This window comes from Neodiprion pinetum, chromosome 3 (genome assembly GCF_021155775.2).
Source record: "Neodiprion pinetum isolate iyNeoPine1 chromosome 3, iyNeoPine1.2, whole genome shotgun sequence".
Classification (NCBI taxonomy): Eukaryota; Metazoa; Arthropoda; class Insecta; order Hymenoptera; family Diprionidae; genus Neodiprion; species Neodiprion pinetum.
The window spans coordinates 22,973,558-22,995,171 of NC_060234.1; the positions used below are offsets into that span (position 1 = coordinate 22,973,558).

General features: G+C 36.5%; 1 protein-coding gene across 5 annotated transcripts in view; it reads right to left on the reverse strand.

The window, feature by feature from the left end:
• Positions 1-21,614, reverse strand: part of sm (smooth) — an 83,792-nt gene that overhangs the window by 19,414 nt on the left and 42,764 nt on the right. For all 5 annotated transcript variants that reach the window (XR_006881944.2, XR_006881943.2, XM_046615241.2 and 2 more), the window contains exon 6: positions 13,842-13,905. Coding sequence is in view for 3 of the 5 variants with exons in the window: in XM_046615241.2 (XP_046471197.1) it covers positions 13,842-13,905 (64 nt within the window). In the remaining 2 variants the exon portion in view is untranslated. The remainder of the gene's footprint in view (positions 1-13,841; positions 13,906-21,614) is intronic.

Here is a 21,614-nt window from a genome sequence, read left to right on the forward strand (position 1 = left end):
AGAGGGTGTAGGCATGAAGTAATTTATATATGAAGCGGAAAGACGCGGATGTTGAGAGACCGAAAACGTACGCATACACATAGGTGTTTATAGATACATACATACATACGTAGGATATACGTGTCTATAGCTGGCATCGTTTTAACCGTCGTCGCCTCGAGTTGTGAGGCCAGTCGTTGCAGGGCTGTAGGCAGAATTGGATTCTCTAAAAAACGGCACATCGTCGTCGAAATCGTCACACTGCTCTTGACTGCATAAGCTGCCTGCCTGCTTAAACGACAAGAGCCCTCATAACGCGAGACGACCGTATTTGGGTTGGGCTTTCTACCTCTGAGTTCGGGAAGACGTTAAATATCATGCTTGAACTCAAGTATACATAGCCGGTAATGATAATTGGACGGTGATTCGGTTGAAATTCGAATTACATTAAGGATGGAGTTACAGAGTGATGTGGAAAATATGATGCCCTGAACAGGTTATATTCGAAAACGAATGTTCCAAGATGATATTTGCACGCAAGAAAGAGAGGGAATTGAAGGACGGGCTATTCAATCAAGCTGGAAGTTATAGATTTAACGGTTGGAAATCAAATTATCAATAAAAGGCACTTGCCGCAAGTGACTGAAATATTCTTTAAAATAACGAGGAATCAGCCAAGGTGATCGAAATAACATTGCAAACCACTTAAAATCTTATGCTATTGTTGACGAAATGGCGTGACAAACGTTGGAGATCGTGAAAAGTTCAAGGTCATGGAGGGATCGCCAAATGATTTCAACTCACTAACATTTTATTGATTTTTACCTCATCGCGTACTTTCGTTGATTTCCAATGATTCGTCGCGTTATTTCGTGATTCAGTCCGACCTAGAAATCACTGAAAACCGCTTAGAAGGCTCGGAAATCATTGGATAACAAGGGTAACATTGGAAATCATTTGGTACACGTATCGTCACGAATTCTGCGTCGACCAATTTTTTGGCCAAGTCTGTTACGTCGGTAATGCAGATTCTGCATTACCAGCGTCCAATGAAAATCCCACGATATAATATAAATCAATATCAATCGATCGAAATCAATGCTAATGAATTGGAATCATTGCGTTTGATTTACAAATGAACGGCCCCTCGAAATTGAAAGGAAGGAAAGGAAGGAAACAGCACTAGTGATTGGGTCGTCAGGTATATTATTTGTATAACAAAACTTACCATTTCGTTGCGGGGGTATATTTTGAATAACAAGTAAGTCTCGCGTCCGCGTTGGACTCGGCCACTCCACCTTCGCCTTCGCTTCCGCCACCGCCTCCGAATCAGATTAATCCCAGAGCCGTAGATCTGCCTAAGCCTCCTCTCACTCACCATCCCTGAACTTGTCGACTTCCGATTCCGTCTCAACAACACGGAGTAAAGCTGCATCTGCACACAGACAAACATTCCAACATGACATCATCTTTTTCTTCCTAATCAATTTTCACCTCTCCGGTGCATATATCGATATTATTCAATTGTAGTAGTATGTATATATATATTATATATATATATTTTTTTAACTTCTCGTTTCTTTCATCAACTTGGAGTTAGTCAGGCCGCAATTTGTTGTGTGGTAAGCAAAAAGGTTATATCGACTAGCTGTGTGCGTATTTCTTTTTTCTCTTTTCTAATTTTTATATTTATTCTATATGTATTTTTTTTTTTTTTTTGCGAATCTCTTTTTTTCTTCATTTTTTAAGGGTGGAAAACAAATGTACATACATAGATTTTACACGTCGTGTATGTATTCCGGTTTTTCTGATAGTAATAAATTTTTTATTTTTTTCTTTTCTATCTTTTGCTGCTGTACTCGACTTTTGCGACGTGCACATACATATGTACGCATAAACATACATACATACATACAGTGGATAAATGGTGATATATAAGTAACGTAGATATGTATGTATGTACGTATGAATACGTTGAGAATTGTTTTTGTTTTTTTTTTTCGCCCTCGGATTTCGAAATCGATATTTATATACGATATATATATATATATATATACGGTAGAAGTGGTTGACTGAATGTTTGTCTGTGAGTGCTCTGGTAGCCCTTGCAACGGTATAAGGCAGTGATCGTTACGTATTTATACATATTATTATCATTTTCTTTCTATCAATACGTATTTAGATTTGTTGTTTTTTCATGTGAAAAACACATGGTTTTGTTTTTTTTATTTATTTTTTTTTCTACTATTGAAGATTTTTTTTTTTTTTTTTGTTTGTTAACCTTTGATCGTGGTCGATGGTTGCAGGTGCATGGAGGGTCCGGCAGATCTACGGCGTATGTGTGACTGACGTTGTGACGTAGGTAGTTAAGAGGTATGTGATACATATATCTATCTACCTATCAATCTATCTTTTTTGTGGCTATAATATTAACATGTGAATATATCTGTTCCAATCACAAAATTTAAATATACATATCTAATATAATGTCGTTATAGTACCGTTATTTTCGTACAAACGATTACTACTGTATAATATTCAATAATTTCTCAACAACTCAATGGTATTAAATTCAGGTACGTTTTCACACAATACTAATCATCCAAGTCGTCTACGTCGTTTACAGTTGTCGTTATCTTCAAAATGTTACTACTATACATCGGCCTCTTATTTCTCTCGCCGTTTCTCTTGCTCTCGCATGTTTTTTTTTTTTTTTTTTTTATGACCTACTAACGCGTTTGAAACTGCTGTAATACTGTGGTTAATAAACGTCTACGCCATCATATCTGTATCACGTGAAAATTTTTTCTCATACTTTACTCTTGCATCCGCAGAAAAAAAAAGGAACAAGGAATCTACGTCGACGTGTAGCAAAAAGCAGATTTTTTTTTCGAGACAATTAAATACGTTGTATATTGAGGAAAAAAAATTTTTTTAAAATGAATCATGCCACAGGCTAACCTACGTTTACGTACCTATTGTATATATACTTATTACCTATGTATGCATACTATAGGCATAATAATTCAGCGTACTACTGCAATAATTGATCTATTCATTCGACAATGATGACACAGAGAGCCGAGAGCCAGCTGTAATATAAGAGGCGACGAAGTGGGTATAAAGCTATATGACATATCCGGTTGTTACAGTTATTGGGATAAAACAACGCATACTGTTCACGTACTTTAGATATATATATAGTAACAAGTGACGAAAATATTGTTTGTTAAAAGTCAGTTCTCGTTCTTGTCATTAGTTTACGATGTATGATATTATATACGTTATCTCCAGGAATGATGAGTTAGTTTTGCTGTTGATATAACAATATGTTTGTTGTACAACATTATATTTCACGATCTTTGCTGCATTTGTATGTTCAATGTTCATATTAAAATATATTATCAAGTTAGGTTTTCATAGTCACAAAGGCGGGGGATGCAGTGTGCTGTTTTATTTTTCTATATTTTTCTTTCTGTATGCATATGTTGTATATTTTTATATATATAGTATATATATATATATATATATATATACATGGTCGTTGTTTTTGTTTTTGTTGTTGTTGTTGTTGTTACTGTTGTTGTCGATGTTGTTGTGGCAGATACGGTTGTTCTTTGATTCCATTGACTCGCACAGTACCTATTATATACTATATATTGTGCACACATGCGATTCAGGGCCGAAATCTTCCTCACAATCAGTAATTTCGTACTGTTCAGAATTTGTTCCATTTGTTGTTGTGTTTTATTTTCTTGTCATTGTTGTATTTTTTTATTTTTATGTTTTGTCATATGCAGTAGTAACTGTGTCGTATCTTGTATTCTTATTTTTATCGATTCATTTTTTGGCGGTGCTTTGGGAGCTGTGCGGACAGTTTATTTTATAAACGGACAACGTTTTTTTTTTTTTTTTCATTTGGTTAATGTTGTTGTTGTTGTTGTTGTTGTTGTTTTTCTCATGTGATTTCCAAGACAAAGTTGGGGTGACGGATAGTCAATGTTCTTCAAACAATCATCACGATACACGTGTATGTATAGGATGGTTTTATGTCACACACACGACACATAAATAAAACACGAATCAGCGAAAAAATGGTGAATTTGATTTTTGTTTGTTTGCCTGTTTTGTTTTTTCATTGATAAACAAACTGCTAAAAATTGTCGTGTAAAATAAAATGTATATACACTGGCATATACGTGTAAAATTTGTACGTACTTTCGTGTAAATATCCTTTTGATTCGAGTCACATTATCTTCGCACGAATTGCTGTACATATGATATATTATTGCTGTATGTACTCGAAACTAAACACGTTGAAGATACTTGGAACGTTTCAAACTGTGTTTAAACGTAGGTTATGAACGCGTATTATCGTAATAGAAAATTCATAAATAATTATCATGGTCATTGTCATGGAAATAATTACACAATAATCATTCGTGCAATTTCCAAACGTGTACTTGTGTCACACTTAAGTGATAATAGATAGTAATTGTATACTGAATGCAACAAAAAAAAAAAAAAAACAACAAAAAACGAACAAATACATATATCATTATACGACAGAAGGGCGGGAAAGGTGAGCGTACACGTTTCAAAAAAGCTAAACACATTCGATCGATCATAAGCAAATACACGTAAATATTCAGCCAGATGGATATTCACAAACATGTTGAACGACAATTATATTAACGAAGTGTGCAATCGTGAACAGGAGAGAATAATAGAAAATTATTGCCCCTCCCTTCTCCCTCCGCAGTACCACGACAAAATTGGAATTTGCAACTGTTGGACGACCACACGTTGCAAAAGAATTCCTCCATTTTCATTTGGTATGCGAAAAATTCTTAGGCGAATTTTGAAGGTGGGAAAACGATGATATAATATTAAGTCAAAAACTAATGAGGCTGAATTTAGTAACATTAAAGCAACGAAAAATCAGGGGAAAAATCGTTATTGCGCAATTTTAGAATAACTTTCAAGGTGTCTGTTTATGAAAATAAGAGTATGTTTTGTTTACGATGGTTTACTAAATTTCAGATATTCGTAAAGATGCGAAGTGACGATTTTTCCTAAACATGCATTATTACCCTAACGTTACTAATTTCATAGTTATAAAAACTAGAATGAAGCAATTCACAGACTGCATAGAGTTTGTAGAGTGAGGAGAATCCCAAGATCTACGATGCGAAGATTATAAGCGGTGTAAGAAATTTCTGCAGATGTTGCAGTTTGCGAAGTTGACGCCATGATAAAAGTATAAAAAAATCAAATGCAGCCGCTGCTACCGCGAAATTTGTTGGGTTGGAATTAATTTTGGATTTTTACTTTTTGTACACCATTCCCCAAGTTTTCTATTTCGTGAATTGAAGTAAGTGAATTTTAAGTACATTTTTTTTCTACGCGTTAACGTTTATCAGCCAATCTACCAACTTGACTTCAAACATTATTTACCTTAGAATGAATTTCACGTTCGGAAAGATCATGCTTTTTTACCTAAAAAATACATCAGCTCGTACGTTTCGACGACAGAAAGTGATGAAGATTCGAAAACGTGATAAAATTCATCAGCATACTTCTCGCAAATGGTGAGGTTTGGAAGCCGAATAATAGAATCATTTTCATGTTTAAATATACCCTGTAACATATGCAAATTGTAGTCAAATCGAATCTTAAACGCTGAAAAGCTGGCCGAAAGTTGATCGATGATGCTCATAAGTACTCTGATTGTGAGATCAGAGATTCTGCGTTGCAACGGCCAAAAAAGGACAGACAATAACGCAAAAGGGTTACGCGTACCTCGTTTTTCGTAATTCCAACTATATTCAAACAATTTTTTAACGATGCATGTGTTACTGAATTTTTCGAGTTACTGTAACAAATAAAATTTTTCTCAGTGCACCATTTTTATTTAAAAATCCAACTTTGGAATTCGATTAATCCTTTTTTAATGAAAAATTTGGAATAAAAGTCGACGGTCTTTTTGTTTTAGGTATGTAATCTCTGAATCTTTGACTGAAGATTTGTAAAGGCGGTCGCGCTCATTGGTCTTTGTGAGCCAGGAAAGTTCCATGTCATCGACAAGCTGCATTTTTCTCTAATTCTCTGGTCGCCATCGTGATAGGGAATCTCGGCAGATTATTTATTCACAGCATGGTATACGGTATTATAGTTTTCAAGACTATGTGCAAAGTTTCGAGAATTATGTCGATAGTCTAACCGCTACTACGCGAATATGGTATCAACTACCATGTGACCATGGTAAAAGTTACTAGGCATATTACGTAGTAACCGTTACTTGGTTTACATAGTTTAGAGCACCAAAATGGCAAAATCTGTCACTCATTTTACTATGTTTCTTTGGTTACCGTAGCTATAATTTTAGTTACCGTTTGAATAAAATTTGCTCACTGCCCAAACTCCAACGTCGTGAAGATTTTACGAAACCCAATACCGTTCGTTAAGAGGGTGCCCCAGTCGATTTCAACGTTGTCGTATATATCTCCAAACATCGAAGTCCATGTATCTCAAACAAAAACACCCCGATAAATTTTTATTTCTGCGTGAAATGAAAATGTATCGGAGTGTTTTTGTTCAGGATTGCATATGGAATCTGGCTGTTGAGCCAATTTTCGCGTATGAGATAAGTGCACTTCGATATTTGGAGACACGTGCGTCAACATCGAAATCGACCAGGCACCCCCTTAATGTTTTATAGAATAAAGAAAAACAACGAATCGAAAGACGAATCTAGTTATATTTTTTTCACCATACGCTCTTTCATGTATGAATACATCTAACGTATATCGAAAAAAGTTTTCATTGGGTACTTTTCAAACCGTCCGTCCGTGTAATGGAGAGTTAGCGTAGAGGCAACCCTTTCACGATCAATGCATTCGAGTGAACTGTAGGTAGTTACGTACAGACGTATGTAAAGATATGGTGCATTCCGTGCCAAATCTCTTATCAACTCCAAAGTGCAGTTATCGAATCGTTATTAATCGTTTACAAATTTGCTGGAAAAATTGAGTAAAATTAACAACTTCCGCTGTAACAACACAGATATTTCTCATTAATGACTGTGAGGATTATTTCAATTGTAAAAGTGAAAAAAATTCGCTATTGAAACGATAAGGGAAATTGATTTTTGCTGTAATATACGAAGATTATAGATCAATCTTCAACGAGATGAAAGTAAATCGCGTATGCAAGATCGTAATATCTCGTGGAGATGAAACATCCGGAAAGCAAATTTCGTACGATGAAAATATTTACTATTTACACAGACCAAAGAAGAATATGCCGCGGCAAGAATGTCGAGTAAAAATTTCATATTCACGATTTATCAACAATTTTGATAACAGCAGTGTGAAATCGAATGTCACGAAAAAAAAACAACAACTCTACCAGTATTTACGTGTTGTTTTGTTGAATCAATGCTAAGATCAGAGACAAAATTTAAGTTGGCAAGATCAACGTGACGAAAGACGTGCAAGATGAACGAGTTGAGCTTTCAAGAAGAAATTAAAAAAAAAAATACAATTATATTTTTCTGCAAGATATATTTTACTTACGATTAATTTCAAAACAATTCTCAAGTTACGTAATAACGATTTTTTCCAAAAAAATATCGTTACATCAACCTTGCGACCTTCAAGCTCGTAATCGGAGAGGATGCATATAAAGGGTCTCCAGCTACACGTTCGACAGTCTGCCGGAATGCCCCATATGTATATATACTATATACGTATAACTCGTATAGGTAACCAGTAATAATTCTATGTAATTAAACCGCGACCTGTCCATGGCGGAGGATGAGGAGGATGAGGATGAGGATGAGGAAGAGGAGGAGAGCGATTTCATTTACGTAGGTGTGCACGTATACATGTATATACTTGGACCGCCCATATATAACAAATATAGGTAGGTGGGTAGATACAGTCCATGCACATGAACGATAAATTCTGGAGTTCGATTTTCCACTCAATTTCCGCATAGCTCGTATATGGATACGTTATATATCCCGTTATACCCATCCCCTGCATCCCTCCTCCCGCCATGCCGTCATATGGTATCAGACTATGTATATAATATTTATATCTAGGTGAAACTGGGTGGGTTACACAGGTGTATTATATATATATATATAATATGATGATTTGATTTTATAGATGATTTTATGCATATTATATGTATATCAGGGTGTTTCGCTAGAAAGAAACCTCTTTTTTACCCCACCGGGAAAACTTGCCGCAGGCTATTTTTTGAAGTTCAATTTTTAAAGGTCACTCACGAAATTCCAAGTTTTACCATTTAAATGACGACGGGGAAGATGCTGGGTTTTTTCTCCAATTTTTACCACTTGCATCAGCCAAATTTCATGATGGGGCCTTCATATTGGAAGCATTTTTTAGGGTATTCATTGAATGTCCTACAAAAGCGTGTCATTTAAGTTTTCGTTGCAAGGTCAATGGTTGAACCACTTGAAGACGTTCAAAAATGAATTTTTACATCAAACCAACTTTCGAGGTCGTAGTTTATAAAAATTTTCAACCACGTAAGCTACGTGTTTCGCCGAATGAATCATTTTGTATCGAACTCAAGTTTTTACAAAATCCTTTCAGAATCAAGTCAGTATCATGAAATACAGCTGAGTGGTAATGATTGAAAATAAAAAATCATATTTTCTCGATGTTGTTTAATTGGGATAAATTATAATTCCAAGATCGACCTTTCAAAATTATATTTATGATCTAATCTCCGGTGCGGATTTTTGTTTTTTTTTTTTTTGTTTCGTATCGTACAAGTTCTTTACGTGCGAGCGCAAAAAATGTTTGCTTCTAATCAAAATTCTCTAATACATAATTACGTAAAAAAAAAAACAAGTAAATCACGACGGAGATGGGGATAGAAAAAAATCCTTTCCCTCCGCCTCTTTACTTCCTTTCTCATTTTATTATTCTAATCCAGAGTTAGCGATATACGATACTTATATCGATACCTATTAGGGTGTATCGAAAAACTACGTTTTGCTAATTTCGACACGGACTAGTATGAAAAAGTTCAGTCTTGAACAAAAAAAAAAAAAAAAAAAAGTGGTTTCAAGGAGAACATTTTTGGTTAATAGTTTCTACTCGAGCAAACGGTTTTAAATTTCGAAATTTCTCTAATACAGCCAAACGTTCCTGAATATAGTAAGGAAAACAAGAAAAGTCAATACTGGTATGTTTTTTTTCCAATAGATATCCGTAGAGGAGTGAAATTGGAATCTGACTGGCTTACCCCCCCCCCCCGCTCTTGCGGTAAATGCCAGGATCAGGATTCGAATAGGAGTAAATGAAGATAAAATTGACACATTCGTCATTAAAACCTGCACTGATGTCGTTTACATAAATAAATGCATTAAAAAAAAAAGAAAGGATTTTGAGGTCATGTCCTTATTCTCATATTAAAATCCTTCCTCACACATTTAGGAAAAAATCCAAAAATCTCAACGTTGCCACATTTGACCACTTGGGGGCTAAAAAAAAAATATCCCAGTATTGACTTTTCCCATTTTCCTAAGTATATTCAGGAACATTTGGCTGTACTAAACCGTTTGCTCAAGTTGAAAATATAAACTAAAAACGTTCTCCTTGAAATCACTTTATTTTTTTTTTTTTTTTTTTGTCAAGAGCGAAATCTTCCACACTAGTCCGTGTCGAAATTCGAAAAAATTGGTTTTACCATACACCCTGATACCTATGTAGACGGGTTCAAATCAGTATGTATTTATGATACAAATACGTACAGACCGACGGTGAGTTACTTCAACTATTATTTATACCTATCCATTCGAAGCCAGAGATATATAGACAAATCGGTATAATGTACCCGGGTACTACATTCGAATAATACACAGGTAAATACGTTGTATATACGCATACGAATTCGTATACATATACATTATACACGTATTTACCAATTTACGGATGGACGGATACGGCGTTATTACCGCTCATCTTTTCGGTTTGATTGCAAACCGGAATTTTGCTGGCTATACGTACGTATGGAGTAAAAATCGAAAGGCATATTATCCGTGCTGTAAACGGTATTTAACAACATCTTCTCAACTTACGAATAATAACGATTCGATTAAATTCTCAAGGTGCGATCATCGCGTAATAACGCTGAACGAACAGCGCCGATTTTTGGCCGACTAGCCTCCTTGATCTATACGCGGTTCCTAACCAACATAGCGAGACAAGACGAAAAAAGACGAGACAGAACAAGACCGATCGAGTTCGTTATGCAATGTGAATCACGAGAGCAAGTCCCTCGTCGGATTTTGACCGTAGCGCGTCTGTCGAGCGCTCTTTACGGTCTAGCGATCCCGTTTCTCTGAACCACGCGGTAGTTTTGCCAGAACTAAATTGCTGGCTTGCATACCTGGGTAGAGAATAAAAACGTGTCCTCGAAACAATAAGTTAGTTCGTTCGTTCGATGAGCAGGTGAAACGACGTATAATAAGTATCTTGTGACACAATGAGGGTAGGACAGACATCCGTCATCATTTTTTATTTTTTTTTGCAACGAATTTGGACCATTAAACACTGTCAAAAATTTTTTGTCAAACTTCGCACGACACGAAAGTCGACCGTAACTTTCTTGCAAAGATTCAGAACCTGCATGTTTAAATTTTTCTCTATCTGAAATACGTGCAAAGTTCGTACATGTATGTATACTTCAAGTCAAAATCTGTGCGAACAAATTTAATTCCAACATTTGAAGATACCTGTATACTTAAATAAAAGTATGAGCAATATGTATATACAGGTTTGTACGAATTTCGTGCGATTTGTGCAGTAAATGATGAGAAGGATAAAATTGATATCAAATCGGTGTACACAAATAACCGTTCCGATATCTCACTGCTGTAAATTGAGATACATTCTTCGATTAAAAACAAATTAGCAGACAAATATCCGTAGAAATAATTTAATAAAAAAAAAAAAAAAAAAAACACAATAAACTGCAACGCGTAAGAATATGTTATACGTATATACATACATATGTACGATGCACATGATACACGCAAACACGTATTACATGCTGCAAAATTGGAAGACGCCCAATGTAATTCTTGTGGGCGTAGCCAAGACCAATTAGCCGAAACCGTAAGATATATCAACGCGAGTTTTTGAGTGACAAGACGTCAAGCTGGCTGTAATTGGAACGCATATCTCTACCGGCTGTTAGATGACGCCATTATTACGGATACCTCTTCCTCCTGCCCCTCTTCCGTTTTTTTCAAATCTTTTATCCCATAATTATACTCCTTTCTTCTCAATCTCCTGCATGCCGAATCGATATCTGTTGTTATATATACCCAGTACATAGCTGTTCTTCGGGTTTCGAGACGACTTCACTTTATAGGTAGGTCCGTGGAAACATAGGTGTAATGGACCATGGAGAGTACACGAGGAGACCCGAACACCATTTAAACAAATAGCTGTCTGAAATAAGACGGCACTGGTGTTTCGCACGCATCAAAGACAAATATACGTCAAACTGGAACCGCCACATTCGAAAATCGATAATTCTCCTATGGAATAATTAAAGGCTCTAATTTTAAATTAAATGCTCTGCGTTTTTTTTTTAAACCTGTGGCGGTGCCACCTCGAAGTAAACCTGGAACCACCGTGTCAAAATAACGCGATCGGAAAATCCGTATGCAGAACATTTTTTGAAAGCCACCCCTTGGTGAGAACACCCCCCGAACTCGAAAAATCGGTGTAACTCTGACGGAACAAGTAACAGAATCCTTTAATTCCAGATTAATTTTTACGCCTCTGGGAACCCTGTAACTTGTTCCGTCAAAGACTGCACAGATTTTTCGAGTTCGATGGATATTCCCGCCTGGGATTGGCTTTTAAAAAATATATTATTACAGATTCCTGTAACCTTTAATGACCCTTTAATTCTGGCGAGAAGAGTGTTTGGAAATTCCTTTTCGATCCTGTTGTTTTCCCGTTTGTACCGCCGTTTCTTTCATTTGTACCTCGACTCAAAAAAAGATCAGAGCCGTTTTTTAACTTTTAAAAAAGCCAACTTATCTGTTTTCAAAGATAGTCGAATTCCGCCGACGGAGATCGCTTCACGATCGATTGTACCCGTTTGTATTACCTTTCTTTTCGTTTGTACCTTCACCCAAAAACAATTATGCGGTTTTATAATTATTAGCTATCAATGTAACAATCGTACTTTGACATAACCATACTCAGATTATTTTATTGCTAAAGCTGTTCAGAATAATAAAAGAAGGAGGTAGATTGCGATCTAACCTTGTTAGAACAATGTAGGTTTTGGAACGAGTAAAAGTATTTTAAATGTTAGGTTTTCTAAAAATCAAGAAACGACTTTATATTTTTTGCGTTGAGGTTACAGATGAAAATAATGACTGTACAAATGATTCTGAAGCGACTCCTGTTGGAAAGAAACCAAATTTTCACAAGTAGGATGCGGGTCATTTTTTGAAAACGTCACATCCTTTTTCTGTTCGAAGTACAAACGAACAAAAAAGTGGTAAAAACGAATACAAACAAAGTAAAATCGATATCCGTTTATGAATTTTTTTTTTCCAAAGTCGGTTGCCACGTTCACACAGGTGTTTATCTTGAGGTGACACCGCCACAGGTTTAAAAATGATAATAATAATAATAATAATTCAATTTGAAAATAGATCAATTAATTGGCCTTTAATTAAAAACCGTAAAAGGGCGAGAAGAAAGAAGGAAAGTCGATATAGCTAGCCCAATTATATGTGGAAAAATTGTACTCGAATACCTGTAATTCCTTCTTACAATTATACGAATTGCGTGTAGTATATGGGACATTGTGTATGATCTATAAGATTAGTTTAGCGGCGACATTCGAGTCGGCACATTGTATACCTATATACAATGTTAGGTACACAACGAGGTATTATTATAAGACATATAGACATCAAAAGCTGCACACGTTATACAGATAGATACATACAGTATACATACATGTAGTATATAATAAACTAAAAGATAAGAAAAGGCCGTGCGGATATAGACTGCGGACGATGGGTATAACATTATATAGGCTGGTGAGTATATGGATAAGACACGGTGTAAGTAACATTGTACTTATATACCGATAGAAACCGGCGAAGCTTAATGTTAGCAGATTGAACGTCCGACTGCGCATGCGCGAGCTTCCTCGGATTTTCACACAGGCTGGCCACCTCACCAAGCTTCAACTGTCAAACGCGGCTTACGAAGGTTACGCAGATGACGTGAATTTTTTTTTCCGTCAAGCATGAATAGGATTTGGAGATTCGGGAATGCTTGGCAAACTTTTACTGTAAACTGACTGATGACCGATGACTTCTAAGAGTCGTCATAACTATATGATTTCAATACTCCCCTTGACACGTGAAATTTTTACATCTCATGGTCCGTTTCGAATAAGTTGGCTCCCCTGCCTTGCAGACGAAAATATTGCCGCGGTACGATTTCGTCGACCAATAGGCTTCAATAATGGAATTCGTTATCCATTTAAGGGGAAGAAGAAGAAGAAGAAGAAGAAGAAAAAGAGTTCAATTATTTTACGCATGCGCAGTCGGTTACTCAGATTGCTAAATTACACCGTTTTCTCTCGGTATGTGTATGCGGTGAAAGGTATCGGATGGATGTATATATATAAACAGCAACACATATAATATATACCTATAATCGAAAAAGAAGTAGTGTTGTGAAAGGAAGTGGGAAAAAAAAAAAAAAAAAAAAATGAAAAAGGAAAAGGAAATGTACCGTGTGTGTATACATGTACATGTATATGTAAGTGCTCACCTAACGTCGGTGTTGTGTAGTCCCAGCTCTCGGCGTCGTTCTTGTACACGTTCAGTTTGGTAGGCTGTAACAAGAGAAACGAAATACTGTTAGACGAAAATAAATAATACAGAAATCATCATCATCATCATCATCACCTGGAGCATTAATCCACTCGCGGTCATTGACACGGGCGATATTAACGAGTCAGCGAAAATATGTACAGTATAAAAGTTTTGAACATTCGGAATTTGGATCATTCGTTGTAACGGATCAGTCCGAACTGTTCGACGACTCGGGGAATTGTTAGCCGCACCTTGTTTTTATACCATCTAATGCACGTAGCTTCTTCCGATATTCAGAACTACGCCATTGCTGTCTATGCGTCATTTTGCAAGCGACAGATTTTGAGTGTAAGTACAGATTTAAGCACCGCCATCCCTCACCGTCAAAGAAGGCGATCGTGTAATTTCGCCATCTTTGAAACTTCAGAGCGGAGTCGGATTCTTCCGAAAATCATGGCGTTGAAACGATAATTTCACAGTATATGTATTAGCGTCAAGTCTCCCCCTCCAAACTGTCCAAAACTATCGCGAGAAACATTTTTTTTTTTTTCCAGTAGGTACCTCATTTCTCCGAGTGATTTCGGTGTTTCAATTAAAATGGGACACCCTGTACACGTGATACAAATTCACTACGTATAACACATCACCCGGTTACCGGTGAATACACATCACACGTATATTATGTATCCTGGGTTAGGCGTATCCATAATTATTTGCGGTGAAATATATGTGTAATTGTCCATACATCGCGCCAAGCTTATACGACGATCATTCTTATATATAACCTATTATATTCGGGCAACGAATAAATACTCATTAAAATTCATTGGAAATTATTCGTTAATTATTGATAATCGATTTACCCCGTGCTATATCCGTATTATACGTACACGTATATGTATATATGAAGAACGGGTTGTAGATACGTACGGCGAGTGAGTTACCTCGTATATATAGTTCTGACGTCATTTCAGACAGTATCTAATTTGAAACTTTATCGTTACATATGCATGATAATCTCGTCACGTTATAATATATCTACGTCGGAACCAAAAGAGAACAAATGTATCTTATTGTCAATCATTTTAGAATAGCTTTAGTTCCATTTTCATCATCCCATTTTATAATACTCTGAAAATATTCCAACAACGATAATTTTACCCGTGGAATCATTTCGCAATTAGACTGGCAATTTCTTGCAACAAATAAACATAAACATACGATATTTAACAACAATATCGTATTAAAAGACAATATGCGATTAAGAAACAAGTAATACGTAAATCAAGCGCCAAGTATATGAAATTTAAGACACGTCTCCGATTTATATCTACGCATTTGACGAAAGTAACATTTTTCCCTCGATATACTCATTGTCTTTTCTTATTTATATTCGAACCAAGTTTTCTAGCCCATACTCGCAATTTCTGCTGCTGCTCGGGTGTGTGTATAAAATGAGTATGTAGACGCCGAAGATAGGTACAGTTATAAATTGTTGAGAAGGTGTCTAGAGCCTCGAGGATGGCATTAATATTTTTCTACTGCCCCCAATATAGATATGTAGGGTATGTGAGCGGTACACATGCCCGTATACCCGCAACCAATAAATACGTTGTATGTGTGTGTGTGTGTGTGTGTGTGAGAGATATTCAAGGTGTACGTTATACGTGTACGTATACATGCAATATTCCAGTAGAAGAAGAGAATACGGAAAGGAGAGTTTCTCAACTCTCTTTCGCTACTACGTATATGTATACACATAGAGGTATGGTAAGTGCATTACATATCTATAGATTGGGAACACTGCGTGGCAAGCAATCCTGGTAGTTGCTGCCGTTGCAGGGAAGACCCTCAAACTTTATACGTACTACGGTTAATCTTCTTCGCAACCGGCCGTCGTTCGCCGAAGTATAAAATATGTAGGAAAAAACAAAAAAAATTATTGCATACATGATGTATATGTATATATATATATAATACGGAAAAATAAAGGAAAAAATTAAGTTTAAAAGAACTTAGTTACCAAAGAAAGTTATTACATTTCATACCTAATAATTGAACGGTAAAATAATATTTTGCCTTGAATAACGAAGTGTGAAAAATTTTCATAATATTTTGTCACAAGTATATTTCTAAAAATATGTAAATGAGTAAGCAATAATTCGCTTTTCGAAATGTCGGCACGCTCAATATCTCGAATAATCGTAGTTTTTTGTATAAAAATTGTTCTTCACTACGAAAATCAAAACGAAATAAATATTTTTCCTTGGGTATAAAGGTCGGTAATAAAGTAAAAAAAAAATTGTTAATGATAATCACAAAAATTAAAATGACGGAATTATCGAAAATCACTTCCGGAAAAAGCAAATTTTTTTGTTTTTTATACTTGTAATATGCATTATGAACATCTCAGAAAATTTTCACCCATTATATAGTTGGGATTTTTATTTTCACACTTTTAAATACTTTTACTCAGCCATTAAATGTATATTTTTTCTTTTCCCAGCTGAAGATGTAAGAAAATTAAGTTACTCTACATTTTATTTTCCTCACTGCCTCCGTCCGAGTAAGTGTGTAAAAAAATATTTCCACGTTCACAGGAATTTCGGCCAACGAGAGGGAGGCGGAAAGGGAGAAACTCTGCGGGAGATAATAGATGCAAGACAGATTCAGAGTGACGGCTGTCAAAATAATAACTCAGCATTCCTCTAACCTTTTTCATTCTGGGGGAGGAGGTGGAGCTGGAGGGGATTGCAGAGGTTAGAAGCTCTGGCCCTGCATGTTATATTCTTCCGTCGGTTAGATATACATAGATAATATATGTGTGCGCATGCATGGTCCTAGCGAAAATAGATCGATTGATCCGTAACCCGTCTCGAATGACAACCTGTACAACTACGTAAAAATAGACGAAACCTACGAAAAAAAAAAAAAAAAACGCAGGTATACGAAGAATAGAAAAACTTAGACAATTTCTTGCACTTGACTTCAACAAAATTAACGTCGATAACAGACGCCTGCGTTAAATGTTTGACAATGTTTTGTTTAAATAATTTATCAACAAATTTTGGGTATTATTGTTATTCAAATTTAATTTTCTTATCGCCTTTATTTTGGTTAATTTTTTCCGATCTTTATCTTATCATAAAATATTCAGTATTGCCGACGAGACGTTTCGAAAAATTTTTTCGAATACAGAGCCCGTTTGAGATCCATTTTCAAATTTTCACTGTTTTATTTAGAATTGAAGTGGGTAATATTTTTTCCAAAATTTGAAGTCGATGAGTTGATGATGAAATATGTTAATAAAATTTATAAACAAATTAATAACAAATGAAAATTTGAAATCTACTACTACGTAAAATGACTCAAGATCTTTAAAATCGACCTCTTGCATTTTTTTTGTATGACAAACGGGTTCGACGATACATTAGTTCGAATATTCACACGCGCGACGTTTTTTGTGATTTCTCGCAACTTTCAACCGTTCAAAAAAAAAAAACGCAATTTTTTTTCGCCAAACATGTGTTTCATTATTTCATATGTAGAATGCGTCTGCAAAATTGAAAAAAAAAAATCGGAATCATTGAATATAATTTAATGATCGGCTTGACGTGAAATGAGCGACGAATAGTACGCTTCCAAGTTTAAAGATGCACGAGACAAATTTTTCTTTGAAGCGATGCCTTCCGCGTTGACAAGCCTGAAAAAAGCACTGCGACCGGTATACAACTTACGCTCGTGTCTATAATTATAATTTTCTACTATGACCAACCGTATACTGTTTGTTTTATAAATTGATTCCTGTCTCGAGATTGAACAACTTTCTGAGAAAACAATTCGGCGCCGCCATCATATTTAACGCTCGTATGTAAGCGTGTTTCGCAATAAAGATCATCGTTAAACTTTCAACACTTTATTATAAAAATATAAAATTCCTCTATAATGTAAATTATAGGTTTTCCTAATTTAAAACAAGTGGGAATCGGATTTAATACTGACATCCGAGCTAACCAAATATGTTTACGAATTAAGGACAAACGAGCACCATCGCCTGAATCCAAGGTTTGGAAAAGACGTAAAACCGCGTAAAACAACGTCAAAAATCTCCAACAATGACGGTGATCGCGGAAGAAGGAGCATCCCTAATGTGCAATAAGTGAATTTGATCAGATTCGTACAACACAAGCTTAGGTGTGAGGAGCTTGAAAAAAGGTTTCATAATTGGAACCTTCATAAAGCTCAAACTCTGGGGTTTTCAAACTCGATTCTAAAGTTTTTCGGGTTATTTTGTTCGCTGTCTAGACCCCAGCAAATGGTCTGAAAACCACTCGACAAATCTTCAAAAATCATACAATAGTCATGAAGCGCAATTGTAATTACTATCGAACATCTGTCGTACCGTACTTGCACAAATCTATTTTCATCCTCTCTGAAAACAGCTAATATTGTGAACATTTTTCTAGGCGATGTTTGGAAACTTCCATGGTGAACAAAACAAGTTGCTCAACTATCTTAAAGGTCCTTATTATAATTATAGAATCTTTTCTAAAATTGTCGATACCTCAGCTTGTGTTATTAGAATTCGGTGAAAATCATTTCTACTACACAGCATGAATATAACTACATTCTTGTTCACTATACGTAATTGGTGTAAATAACATCGTTGAAGTTATTTTCTCTCTGCTCAACTTTTCCATCAGGGGACGTTCGGATCCTTCGGTAACCGACACTTTGAAACTAAGAACACAAGAATCTGACAACACGCGGTGTAACTTTGTTCCTGGCATGCGTCTTGATAGCATCGAGCGGCAGGTCTGGCCAACGATATTATTCTTGTGACTATAATTGTTGAAAGTCCATGGAACTTGAGATTGATACAAGGTGTGAGAGATATCTCGGTTATTTCGTAGTTTGGAAGGATTGCCACTGTCGCCGCTTATACCCGGCAAACACACGACGTGTATAATAAGTACAGTAGATGAGTATAATACGGTAAACCATCGTCGTGGTCGAGCCTAAGTGTTGAGAGTGATATATTTACGACGCAATAAACGCTGCTAACGATCCATGACCTACCTTTTATTACTATATCCGCATGTACGTACCAAGCTGTCTACTCAGCGTCATCTCTCTTTATACCATGTCCATCGTCATCTTCGTCGTCGTACACGCAACAAAACCCCTTCATCTTATTTTCGTCACATTTCATCGCATCCCGACACACGTGCACCGTTGCAAGTTTTTCCTACCATATACCGTGAACATAATTTCTTCAGTCATTTTTCACCCCAACGGTTCAAATAATTTATTACAGACGTATCTGATTAGTGTTTTTTTTTTTTTTTTTAACGCGATATTTCTAACGATTATCTTTTGTGTCAAGTGTGCAGATTCCTATCATAGGTATAATTGGAGAAAAATTGCCAACATTCGTTGAAGAAAGAAACATGGTGAAGCAGTTTCAGACATTACGACAATTATTATTGACTAACCGATGAATATACGACGTGAAAATAATATGAAGATTGATCAGAGTTCAGTTCCCAGCAGCCCTCGTTAAACCCAAAATTGCTGCTTGACGTAGGAAGAATGATGGAACGAAAAATATGCCTGTGTATCCCTGAACGTATAACGTGCATATATATATACGTATATAACGACGCACGCGGAGGATGAATTATTGATGAAAGTGTATAATTTGAAACGAGGTAAACGGAGGGTTCGGTCTGCATAAATCTAAGCTTGATTATTTAAATAATATTTGTTGATGCATCAAAATTAAAACTCGAGGTCGCTTTTTTTATGATTGAAGATAAATGCTAAATGAGAATTGATAATTCGTGTACCGAAGGAAATACCGGAGGTAAAATTTACTTCTCGAAAGCAACGCCGTTGCGGTTACTGCTATCGTCGTCGTTCTAGCTTGCGCCAAAACGAATCCAACGAGTCCCAGTTCGTCAATTTTGGACGAACAGAACGGGAGATATCGGACTTTGAAGCTCGCGAATAGCGCGCGAGTAGCGCGCGAACAGCGACTAGCATAGCTGCGCGTCCGGCACGCGAGCCACGAATAACTCTTGCCACTTCAAAGTGCGATATCTCGGGATTAGTTCATCCAAATTCAACGAGACAGGACTGGTTAGATTCGTCTTGAAACCAGCTACACCGTCAATGACAGTGTAACGCAACGTTGAATTTGGAAAATGCCGTACCTTCCAATGGTCGCAGGCACCAGGCGCTGGGTTTTCACTTCATATTCGTAACCTGAAATATAATTACTCTCTCAATATCAAAGCTGTTTAATCGACTTGAGAGGGATTCTTGAATTTGACAAATCCACGATTAGGCAGGCATGTATGAAAAATTTCAACGCTATAATCCTCGTCCGAAAGGAGGACACAGAGTTTCAAATCCCGATGTATTTAGGTCACCAGAGGGTCCGGATAGACGTGAAATTTGTTTTATTTTCTAACGAGAAACCCATGTGGTTAGGAGAGAACGAGGACATGCAAGAAATCGTTTTCTTTACTACTGTCCCGACGAAGAGGCAGCATTATTCGCGACTGAAACGAGAGCTTCTTATACCAGAAACCAAGCGAGTTTTTAGCCTTCAGAAAATACCGGACGAGAGGCAGAGAATACGATAGATGAAGAAGAGGAAAGATAAACGAAATAAGAAAACGTTAAAATGTCAGGTAAAGTTTCAGGGATGGTACCTACAATATGATTACAAAATCGTTTCACACTCGTTCTTTTCCTCCTGCGCGTTATACGCTGCAAGGTTGTAACAGAATACGAAAAACCGTGTAGAACGAAAGTCTTTTCATTGCGTAAGTAAAGAAAAAAAAAAAAAAAAACATACATGTATACAAGGGACGCGCAATCATTCTCTCGATAACGGAAACACGAAAGGGGATATACTCAAAAAAAAAAAAGTTGTAAAGCGAGTTTAGACAACGAGAAAATGAAACGAAAGGAAATGAAAGGAAAAAATCGTGAAACATTGTTGGGTTATATCGAACGACACGAGAAGAACAGCGGACTTCGCGATACTCGGTGCACGGGATAAAGAGGGAAGATCGAAGAGGAAAAAGAAAAAGAGCAGGAGTAGTAGGAAGAAGAGGCTGTCCGTCTGTCCGTCCATCCACCCGTCAGTTACCTCGTCTGTTAGCGTCACGTCACTGAAATACTCCGGTTAAATCCGTCACTCGGTGTACCAATACATCGAAGCCGTGGAAACCCACGTGCACGTCTCCGAAAGCACAGGTATGTAGATGTACCAATTTCACCTCGTAACCGTATCTATAGGCGGTGGTGGGCATACGCACGTGCGATGTACGGACACGTCGGAACTCGATTCCTAGGTGAAGGTAGGCTTAAAGAGACCCGCACTACTCCCAACCTATAAATATCAAATCCATCTCCTCGGTTTGAACCTCCTTCGTTCAAGTCAGCGTTCCATTCCTCCTCTTCCCTCATTGTACTCTCGCGCTGATATCTTGATTATGAATATTGCAATTCGGCGAGTTACGTACTCGGGTTAATAATTCATTTATCAATTTTCCGTTGCATCAGATTTCGCAGGATTTCAGACGGTTCAACATGGTTTCGAAATGTTCTGGAAGATTCGTGTACTGGATATATGGAGATTTCATGGTCAGTAGAGCGTACGTAATATATTTTAGAAGTTAACAAGAAATAATCTTCATCAGAAAATTTTGAAACA